The 11,152-nt window shown below is 48.6% G+C and overlaps 1 protein-coding gene across 1 annotated transcript; it reads right to left on the bottom strand.

Moving 5' to 3' along the window:
• Positions 1-1,976: 1,976 nt before the first annotated feature.
• Positions 1,977-3,132, bottom strand: LOC144097038 (dnaJ homolog subfamily B member 2-like). Its single transcript, XM_077629830.1, has one exon. It carries the CDS (start codon positions 2,923-2,925, stop codon positions 2,125-2,127), a length of 801 nt encoding a protein of 266 aa, XP_077485956.1. The 5' UTR covers positions 2,926-3,132; the 3' UTR covers positions 1,977-2,124.
• Positions 3,133-11,152: the final 8,020 nt, after the last annotated feature.

Below are 11,152 nucleotides of genomic sequence, written 5' to 3'. Positions count from 1 at the left end.
AAGGTAAATGGGTGCGCACGGAACTAGCCACTCATGAAAGGTCTCACTTGCCACCACGAACGAAGAAAAGAAAGGTCGCCATGAAAAGTCGCTCCTGGCGCGTGAAGCGTGAGGAAAGGGACAAGTCGTCAGTAAGAGAAGCAAATCGTTATCGTCTTGTCCATCCCGTAGAAACTGGAAGGACAAGTACAGAGACAGAGGAAGCGCAGCTACATTGAAAACAGCTCTAATGGTAGCGTATGTCGTTTAACATTCGTCAGAAGCGAGTAAAACGCGAACGCAGATTCACTAAGCCGTGCGTTCTAAACAAGGCTGCCTTCGACCTCCTCGTGACTGACATTTTGTCGCTTCGCGAACAGTTATCAAGTTCGCTCGTAGCTCGGGGCAAAATTGACGTCCTTATTTGCAACCTCAGCAGTCTTTTCCGGCCCGAGTAATTTCAAGGGACCAAATTTATCTTGTATTCATTTGGTTCTGTGTGTTACAAGTGATACACACTTTGAGTTCTAATTTTAAGGGTTTTGTGTCTTACATGTGCCTCTTGTTGAAGAGGGAGCAAAAAGAGGGACACAAGTATTGCAAAGAGAGTTTTTACGACCTTGAAGTCTGGTGTTTTGACGGGGGGACCGAGGGAACTTGCTCGTGTTGGGGTTGCCAGTCGTCGGTCGGTTCTTGGCAATATGCAGAACGATCCAAGACCGATGCTGAGAAACAAGACCGACAAAAGAACCGAGCGAAGCTGGTCGAGACACCTGGGCGACAAGGCAGCAGAGCAAAGATCCGGGCCGGGCGAGCGGGACCTGTTCACGGAAGGGAGCGAGGAGCCACTTGTGGCGGAACACCTGACGAGAACTTGGAGGCGCCTGGCGTACGAGCGCGCCCCGCATCCGAGCCACGAGGAAGCAGCTCGTCTTCGTGGCGCATTGTCTGAGGCGGGGGTGCTGTTCTGCCCGAGCACGCATTCCACTGGCCTCCGTGGAAGCCGGCGCCGTGCGCCCGCCATTTTGCAACGCAAGCCAGGACTCTCGGACATGTGGCGGCTTGCACGCAGCATGATTCATCGAGGCACGCCCGGCGGAATCCTCTTCCTCCTCCCCTCGCAAGCGCCGGCTCGAACCGCAACCGACGCTATCCTCCTCCCCAGAATATCTCATAGCACCAACCACCACCACCAGCCCTTTGCCGGCTGCAAACAGCCGAGCTCCTCTCGTCCATTAGTCAAATTCGAACTGCGATCAGTGCCGTGACCTGATTGGAAGGTTTGAAAGGCTAGCTGAGACAACGGTCATCGGAGGCTATAAAAGGTCGAGCCGCGCCAGCAGACGAGCAGACTGAGACATCAAGCGAGAGATACGCCCTGCCGGCGCATCGCCGTGCCCCTTTGCGTGTGCACGTTGTGCTCTTGGCCACTGTGCCGCTAATGTAACGTCCTTGTTTATACTGTACATAAATGTTTTGTTGACTCACCGTCGCCTTTCCGTTTCGTCGCTCAGCTCTGCGCAACAGTAGCAGCAGGCCGAGATGCTCCAGTCCCTACAGTAGAGACAGGCTGGGAGTCCCAGTAGTAACAAGGGTTCAGTCCAGTAACTGCTCACAATCTTCATGAAAATTCCTATCCCTTTTCCAACATGATTGGTTAGTACCCTCAAAGTGGCAATTTTTTTCTCGGATCGGTGGTCCTGTATCGAGGCTGTGGAGGATATCGCTTTTGGCCAGCAAATCATCATCGGAAGGAAGCCTCGGACCATGGATACGCTTGCATACCACAGAGATGCACTATCCTTTTACGTAGTTACTCGATAATCTGGTAGAAAACGGCACTTTTGGCTAGTCTAACACACAAATAAGCGTTGGCAGGGCAGCGCCTGACCCGACAGGGCGAGAAGTGAGCTAAGCATGGCTTATGGAACCTGCTTGCAGTCGCAACATTTAACTTTACTCCGAACGAGAGTCGTAAAATAAGACTAGTGTTGTCAGCTAGCACTTTGTTTTATTATTCAGTTCTGGTGGCCGCCACAGTCTTTGCTAGTGAGAGCTGTTTCATGCCAAGCAGCTGGTCCTGCACATTTCTTGCAATTTTCAGGGCCTTTTGTCCCGCGTCACTGGAGTCTGGCCAGAAGAATTTCAGGCAGCGGTGCTGGAGCCCTCTTCGTCGTCGGAGGGACCCAGCTGTTTGGGGAGTCGAATCTCAGGCACTGCCGCTTCTTCTTGGTCTGCCTGCATATCCTCAACGTCGTCGTTTGCGTGCGGATCGACCAGTGGCTCTACGGTGCACGAGACGAGCTGGCCATCCTCGTAGCAAAGGGTGGCCGCTGTGTTGTCCTTGTTGATGGTGCAGGTCTCGACCCACTTTCCGTCCACGTTGCGAACAGTGGTGACTTCTGTGACGGTTTCCGCGGCGGGTGGAGAAAAGTTGTTACGATAAAGCTGGAAGATGTCTGTCAGCGGCGTGTCCCATGGAATGGGCACGGGCGCATGGAGCGTTAGATGCTCAACGTTCATGCTGAAGGGGAAGGCCATGTTCGGTTGTTCCGAGGAAAAAGTGTTAGTGGTGAAAGTGGGACCAGTGTAGCCGCCTCCGCCGCTGCTAACGGCATGCACGTCACGTACCAGTTCGCCGAAAGGATCAGAGGAGCCGAAAAACTTGCAGAACAATTGCGTGGGATTTAGGAAGGTGAATGTTGACGGTCGTTCGCCGCTGGTGCCACCGTTACCGTACAGGTCGTAAAACTTCCGCTTCGAGGGATCTGAGAGGACCTGGTAGGCCTCTGATATCTCCTTGAAGCGAAACTCTGCGACGTCCTTGTTGCCTGGGTTCTTGTCCGGGTGCCATTTTAGCGCCAGCCGCCGGTAGGCACTTTGGATATCATCCAGCGTCGCACTCCGCGGTACCTCCAGCAGGCTGTAGTAGTCGGTGCTTGGCATGGCTGTAGGTGTCGCCTCAGGTCCCTTTGCAGCCGGGTAGCACGTCTACTGGAGCCCCAATTCACGGGACATCAAAATCGGGCGCTGTGGCGATGGCGGACGGTGGACGGTAGACGGCTGGCTGCGGCGAACACCGGGCGGTGGGCGGCGGGCGGCGGTAGCGGCGGCGGCGGTTCTGCTGGCTATGGCGGCAGCGCGGATGCTGCGAGGCGCATGCTCGCGTGCGCCGGTTGAAGCGTCTTTCTTTTCGCAGGTATCCCAAAGCTGAAATATAAATGGAATGAAGGCATCCACCATTAGAAATCCAAATCAGCAACAGCACACAGAGTGGGAACTTGATCTTATTTTAACAGCGCTGGTCGACCACCTTTCAAACCTAGGATGGCCGGAATGAAAGCAAACAGGGCTGCGAACAGTATATTCTCTGAGAAACAGCGTGAAGGCCATAAAAAGCTCCGATGAAAAAAAAAATGGTGTCCAAGAACATCAATTCCATCATGGGTAAATTACGCTCAAGCTCAGATCTGCTTGCTCGGTTCATGTCGTGTTACAGTTCAGTAACGTATCCCGATGACTGCTGTCAAGGAAGAACGCGTGCGATTACCAATCCTGACTCTCTAGCATACCTATAACGTCCTTCCGGCGTTAAGCAGTGGGTCCTGCATTCAAATTGTCTTCGACGACATTTTCCCCCAAAATGCAAAACATTTGCCAACCCTTATTCTGAATGAATTATTAGATCATCTAAGGACCTTCCTGCTAACATTATGATCGCAACCGACGCCTCCTGTTGTAACGAAAAGGCAGGTGTGGCAACATTCTGTCCTTCTCTACACTGGTTCTTTCCTCTGCGTCTTCCACATTACATCCCAGCTTTTCAAGCAGTTTCTGGCAGTAGTGCTTGCTCTATGCAAGCCCTCTCTTTCCACAGAGGCAGTCATTATTGATTCTTTATCTTTTTGCTCGTCCCTCGCTTCTCCTGTTTACTCTCCCATCTTACGTTCATTCTTATCGCTGCTTCCTTCACATTCGAGCGCTGCGCATTTATACGAGCACCCGGTCACCGCAATGTGACAATAAATTAAGTTGCTGATAACCTGTCAAAGGCGTCCCTCACCGGTCCCGTGTTGCCTACCTTTCCGGTTACAGGTTTCCGCGACCTACGTTCTTAAGCGTGCAAAACGGGTCTCTTGTAATTTTAATAGATTATCAACATCTGATTGAGATATTCCTGGAGCAGGAATTTTTGTCCAACTCGACAGCCTGAAGTCTCTAAGCAAGGCTGCACTGCCGTGTCCCTCGTCTAAATTTCTATCTGTGTAAGTCTGGTTTGGCGCTTTCTCTCCTGTGCGCATTTTGCCGGGAACCCGAATCTATAGATCATTTTAGGCTCTACTGCCGCCGCTTGACCTCTTTGAGAAGGTGGTTACAGGGGCCGTCTTGGCCTTATTGAGCTTGCTATCATTTGGCGCCACCACACTTGGGTTCAGCCGCAGATTTGTTTGTTCCACCGTCCAAAATTTCTTGCTGGAATGTCATCGAATGCCTTGCTGAATCTTACATTTACATTTCTGTATTTATTATTTCATTTTTAATTATTTTCATTTTTATTGTTATCTCTTTTGTTTTCGGTCCATGCCCTACTTGAATTAGAACCCATCGGTGTTGCATTTCAGCGTGAGTTTCATATCTCCCTTAATTTATTTTTTTTTCAAATTGGGGCCACGTAACCGTAGAGGTGAATAGCAATATGTGCCTCCCGCTTCTTGGCCGATCCCCCAGTATGGGTGTGTGCCATCTGTTGTAAGGCCAACAACAACAACAACAACTTTTTGTTGCGTGAGAGCTGCTGCGCACTGGCGACTTCCGCGCACAGTTACACCACGAAGCTTCTTGTGCTGTTTGAATGCACATTCACAAGGAGGGAGAACGGGTGTGCCCTCCAATCGGTAAACTGGACAGGCTGTGAGACGCGGTGCACCAGCCTTGTGCAGTTCCTCACCGCCCCTATTGGTTACACACCTTGACTACTGTGTACTCCGATCACGTGAAAATGCTCTACCTGCTGAGTTCGACACAAAATTTCAAGTTTCACTCAGGTTAGCGCGCGAAGTCTCTTGTAACGTCGCTGAAAGCGTTCATCGCAGAGCGCGTGGACGAAGCTGCCACGCTGCTCCTCAAATTCGCACTCGCTGGCGCGGTTCTGAGAGCTATGGCAAAGTCCGCTACAATGACTCCTCCTTCTGCTGATTTCTCTGATGAAACCGAAAGCGCTCAGCTGTGGTAACAGAATCCGGGTCGAAAGAGATACCCTGCACAATGGTGAGTTCTCTCTGTTTCTTTCTTCTCTCCCCCTCTTTATCTTTTTTTCTTCGGGCGTTTAGTAAGCGGTACTAAGGTACCGTACCAGGCACCTTAAACAACTCCTTAACACAATTCAACATGGCGGCGTGCTGCGACGACAGCTTCAGTGAGTTCGTCGATTTTGTCCGCCGCGCGGAAGATGTCACCAGTGACGAAGCATACAGTTTTGTGCACCCGTTGCGGCGGAACCTTGGGGACCGCCAGAATCCCATAGAAATATATAACAACCAGGAATTACGTGCAAGGTACCGCTTTTCCAAGGCAGCTGTGCTCGAGCTTCTTTCCATGTTGCCGCGGCACCGGAACATAGACCGACGTGGTTGTCCTGTGCCGCCGCTGTTGGAACTGCTCTTGACGCTGCGTTTTTACGGAGCGGGGACGTTTCAAGTGGTCTCCGGAGGCCTTGTCAACGTGTCCCAGCCAACAGTTTCCCGGGTTGTAACGCGAGTGTCGACGATGATTGCCGCTACTTTGTACCCGGCGCTAGTCAAGTTTTCTGAAGCGGGAAAAATGCATCAGGTCATGTACGACTTGAACAAGACTGCACAGTTTCCCAGAGTGACTGGTTGTGTTGACTGTGCCCACGTGCGTATCAAAATCCCGGGCGGAGACGACGCCGAAGTATTTAGCATAGAGACGGGAAACAACGGCACTTTTGAAGAAGAGGCAGCGGAGGAGAATAAAATTAGTTACAAATCAGAGAACAGTTAATGTACGCGACTTCGCGGGTGCCTCACAGTTTTGCGAGCTGCATGATTTGCCTCATTGCACTTTATTTTCTCTAATACGAAATAAATTATTGTAGTATATATATCCATATACAAGGTTTTAAGACTCATGCATTTTACCACTGTTACAATCGGAAATTGCTACACATAGTCGTCCTGGAAAGGGCATAAAAAATAAGGTGTACATAAAAGCATAATAGGTGCAACATTGATTTATGTTAAATTTTTTTTTGGCACGTTTGCAGGCTATCACAGAACTTCACCTGGAATTTTTTGATCTAGTTGCAAGCTGGCCGGGCTCGGCACATGACAGCAGAATTTTTGACAATAGCAATGCAAGAGTTCGTTATGAAGAAGGAACTGTCCCTGGCATACTCCTTGGAGACGTGGGATATGCTTGCAGGCCGTATCTAATGACTCCACTGAGAGATCTTGGAGGTAGCCGAGAGTACAGGTAAGTGAATACATCACAATATTGCGTGGCAACTGAATGAAAATGTGGAACGTCTCTTTATTCAGGTACTACAAGTCGCAGGTACGAACGAGGAACTCCGTCGAAAGGGCCTTCGGCGTCTGGATAAAAAGATTTCCATGTCTAGATATGAAGCTGCAAATTGAAACATCTGTAATCGTCATAACAGCGTGCGCTGCTTTGCACAACTTTGGCCGAAACCGCTCATGTGATGAACTGCCGCCTGCTCCCCTGCAACAGGACACATGCAACCCTCAACAGCCCTCCCCTGCTTTGCATGCTCAACAGCCGCATACCGTTTACACGGCAAGTGGCTTCAGGGTACGAGCAAGCATTATTCAGCAGTATTTTTCATAGTGTGGCAAAGCAAAACAAACATGACACGCACCTTCAGATGACAATATTCTTTATGTACTAAATACTTTTTTTACGGCGGCCATTTTGAGCTTTATGAGCTCCAGTTTAGCCTTCTTATTAGTGCATTCAAGTTCATGCAATTCTTTTGCATGCCTCATGTTAAGTACAAGCTCGGCTCTCATGAGCTTCATTTTGAGGAGATGCTCCCTTCTCTTTCGCTGATTGTCGTCAGTCACAGCTTTCAGGCGTGCACTAAGCTCCTCTTCAACAGCTGTCTGCTTAGCACACTTTCTCCGCTGCACTGGAGCTATGGGTTGCGGGGCACCTGCCAAAAGTGACAGAGATTGCGAGGCAGCTGCTACTCCTCCAGGCGGCTGCTCTGCTTCGGCAGCAGGTGGACCATTTTTCGTGTCTTCGACACACTCTGCCAGTCTGCTGCCATCGCCAGGGCTCCCTACGGTGTCCCACTGATAGGTCATATCTGCAAAAACATTTGTACCTTGGTTTTCATCACAACTCGTGATCACCACATGCATAAAACCTGACTTTGTGTAAACAGATAAATTTTGGTCGCACTTGTCCTAGTGAGCAGCTGCAGACATTTACGGGTCATCACAGTACATTGTTCAGTACACAATTTCAAGGACTGTGCTTTGTTTGCAAGTTTGGGGTTAGTTTGTGTGTGCTTTATGCAATGGAATAAATTATTAATACTGCAACCCACGTAGTTCCGCTGGCTTCTTCTCTTATACTTATGTCTCGTATGACAATCCACTGGCAGCAGTTTTGGTTACCCTTGTGGAAATCATTCAAACAAACAAGAGAAACAGTGGATTCACTGGAATTTGCTTAAGCTGGCTTTTTTTATACCTAGCCAATGGGTAGCGCTGACTGCTGGCGACAATACTCTATATGCAGGGCACTGTCAATAAGAGCAATGCAACCATTTCCTGCTTCATGCTTGATGCCACAGTGTCTGATGTCCTGCGGCTAGTCGCAGCTTCATGTTTTGCAGGAGACTCTCACAGTGCAGAGCAGGAAGCATATGCATTACACCTGCAGGGGGCATATGCATTCTATGCAGAATACTTTTTATTTATTTCATTTATTTATTTACACATACTGGGAGCCATAGCCCCGACGCACTCACAGCGCAGGGAATATTTTCGGCGGCAACTTTTTCCCAACGATAGCCAAGCAGCCGGCGTCCATATACTCTCCGGCTCGATTCCTGCTGCTCTGCGGAGAACGGGGCTTCCGCCGCGGTGGCTCAGTGGTTAGGGCGCTCGACTACTGATCCGGAGTTCCCGGGTTCGAACCCGACCGCGGCGGCTGCGTTTTTATGGAGGAAAAATGCTAAGGCGCCCGTGTGCTGTGCGATGTCAGTGCACGTTAAAGATCCCCAGGTGGTCGAAATTATTCCGGAGCCCTCCACTACGGCACCTCTTCTTCCTTTCTTCTTTCACTCCCTCCTTTATCCCTTCCCTTACGGCGCGGTTCAGGTGTCCAACGATATATGAGTCAGATACTGCGCCGTTTCCTTTCCCCAAAAAAACCAATTATTATTATTATTATTAGCCTGAATCTTACCAATGTGGTTGCGTCGCCGCTCATAAAGCAGAATGCCCGCAACTGATAACAGAGTCAGGCACTGGATCGAAATACATGAAAACGCAAATAAAACGGGAACTGGGCCATACCACTGAGTGGACAATAAAGTGTCCGCAAATCAGTAAACGCTTTCAGTGTGAACAAATGCGGCGGCCATTGGCTTGCATCGGGATATGCAATGAGCGGAAGTCGTAAATGAGTGCGCGATAAACAGCCTTTTCCCTTCGTTATAGAAGTGACATCACATTAGAACCACAGTCAGGGTGACGGTTAGAGTATGAGGAATTGGTCGTGTCAGTAGCTGTTATAGCATGATATGGCCTCCGACGTGCGTCGATACACCAGATATGGTTAAAAGCTAGTTCGTACTGTTCGCTATACCTTCGCAATAACTTTGCTGCTTGCACATAGTGTCACGACAATTCATCGGGCGCGTGGTATTTTAAAACCAGCTTTTGGGAGATCTGTCTACAACGTTGGAAAAGAATGCGTCCGCTGTCCGCACCGCAGCATAGCCAATGCTGCGATGCGAGGGCAGTGAGTGGTCAGGAATGCGTGCCACGCGCTAGGCAACTACATCGTTATATACTGCTTCGTTCCGTTCCAATAATAATAATAATAATAATAATAATAATAATAATAATAATAATAATAATAATAATAATAATAATAATAATAATAATAATAATAATAATTGGTTTTTGAGGAAAGGAAATGGCGCAGAATCTGTCTCATATATCGTTGGACACCTGCACCGCGCCGTAAGGGAAGGGATGAAGGAGGGACTGAGATAAGGAAGGAAGAAAGAGGCCCCGTAGTGGAGGGCTCTGGAATAACTTCAACCACCTGGGGATCTTTAAGGTGCGCTGACATCGCACAGCACACGGGCAACGCATGCCTTGCGCTTCGTGCAACCTCTCTCGATATCGGGTGGGACATGCTGTCAAAAGACGCCGCGAAAAGCTTCGAAAGGCACACTGAGCCGGCAAACATGCAGCGGTTTGGTTGCTTGTTTCTGAGGAAAGGAAATGGCGCAGTATTTGCCGCGGTGTGGGTCGTGCGGAGACCCAGGGGCGTGCCCCAAATGTTTTTGTTATCGTTAAACAGTTTTTTTATGGAGGAAAAACGCTGAGGCGCCCGTGTGCTGTGCGATGTCAGTGCACGTTAAAGATCCCCAGGTGGTCGAAATTATTCCGGAGCCCTCCACTACGGGCACCTATTCTTCCTTTCTTCTTTCACTCCCTCCTTTACCCCTTCCCTTACGGCGCGGTTCAGGTGTCCAACGATATATGAGACAGATACTGCGCCATTTCCTTTCCCAAAAAAACAATTATTAAACAGTTTTGTCCCTGTGTGATTTTTCCGCTGTTATTCGAACCTTAAAAGTTCTAAAGTTCAGAGTTGTAGCATTATCGCTAGATTTGAAAGAAGCTACTATATATACATTACAACATACACGACGGAAGCCAGCAGTCACCGACACCAAACAGCATAGGGGATAGGTTTCTTTTTTTAATTGGCGGTGTTCATTGTTCATGAATGGGAGATTAATATGATAATTATTTTAAATATAATTGATTGGAAAGCAGAAGAAAAGAAAAACAACCATATGCCACCGGTGGGATCCGAACCCACGACCTCCGAATTTCGTGGGTTTGGATCCCACCGGTGGCATATGGTTTTTTTTCTTTCCTTCTGCTTTTTTAATTAGTTATATGTAAAGTAATTATATTATTAATCGCCATTTGATGAACACCGGCAACTAAAATAAAACAAAACAAAATCCATCACCTACGGTGCTTGGTTTCGATGACTTAATTTCCGTCATGTATAACATAACATAACATAACGGAACGTACACGTAACATGCGATAAATTTGGCCAAAAGTTTTTCTTCCATGAGAGCGGTGGAGGGTCGCGTTTATCCCTTGGCTGTGTTTGGACCGAAGGCCAGAGGTTCCACTACAGTTGCACAGCCAACATAGCACAATCCCTCCTCCTCCCGGCGCGACTGAAACAGAAACGTTGAGAGAAATGAGCAGTGCTTTCCCGCTGTGCATTGTCGAGCTAAACCAAACAAATGAATTGCTTTCATTTGTTACTGACTCCAGGCTCCGACATCTCCGATAAGCAATAAATCGCTAAATGGAAATAATGCAGAAGTATTTGTCAAGGCCGATCTCCCATTGAGGTAAATAGGGCCGCCACCATTTCCAACATTAGACAGCATAAAGCATGAATAGGGCATGCATGATGGAGCGGGGGCACTTGAATGGCTAACTTTTGTCTGAAAAATGTATTGCAACACTTCTGCCTAGTTCTCGGAAACTACGAAAATGAAGTTTTGGATTCGTGGGTACTATGAATGAGCAAGACGGCTAGTGAAGACGTTGTAAACAAAATTACCCGTTCTAGCGTAACTAATATAGTGCCCAACGATATTGATTTCGCATTCCTTATCAGCACTGCCAACGTATACAGCCCATTTTACCGCACCCTCATATACGAAGTGTTTCAGCGAAGCCGGCCACTATGTTCAAAAGTAGGCTTTATGAGGTTAAAGGGGCCCTGAAACACCTCTCAGTGGAGCACGGCGGAGAGCGAGAGTTTCAAATAAGTCGCTCGAAAGGGCTCGCAACTAAACTCGCTCATTCACTGAACTGTGTTGTCATGAACGACCGAGCCAAATTAATAC

The sequence above is a fragment of the Amblyomma americanum genome, chromosome 1 (assembly GCF_052857255.1).
Source record: "Amblyomma americanum isolate KBUSLIRL-KWMA chromosome 1, ASM5285725v1, whole genome shotgun sequence".
In the NCBI taxonomy this organism is placed as follows: Eukaryota; Metazoa; Arthropoda; class Arachnida; order Ixodida; family Ixodidae; genus Amblyomma; species Amblyomma americanum.
Note: the sequence above shows the minus strand (reverse complement) of the source record. Positions and strands in the feature narration are given on the sequence as shown.

Excerpts from the sequence above, each read along its gene's own strand:
- LOC144097038 (XM_077629830.1), bottom strand. The coding sequence starts at position 2,925 with ATGCCAAGCACCGACTACTACAGCCTGCTGGAGGTACCGCGGAGTGCG.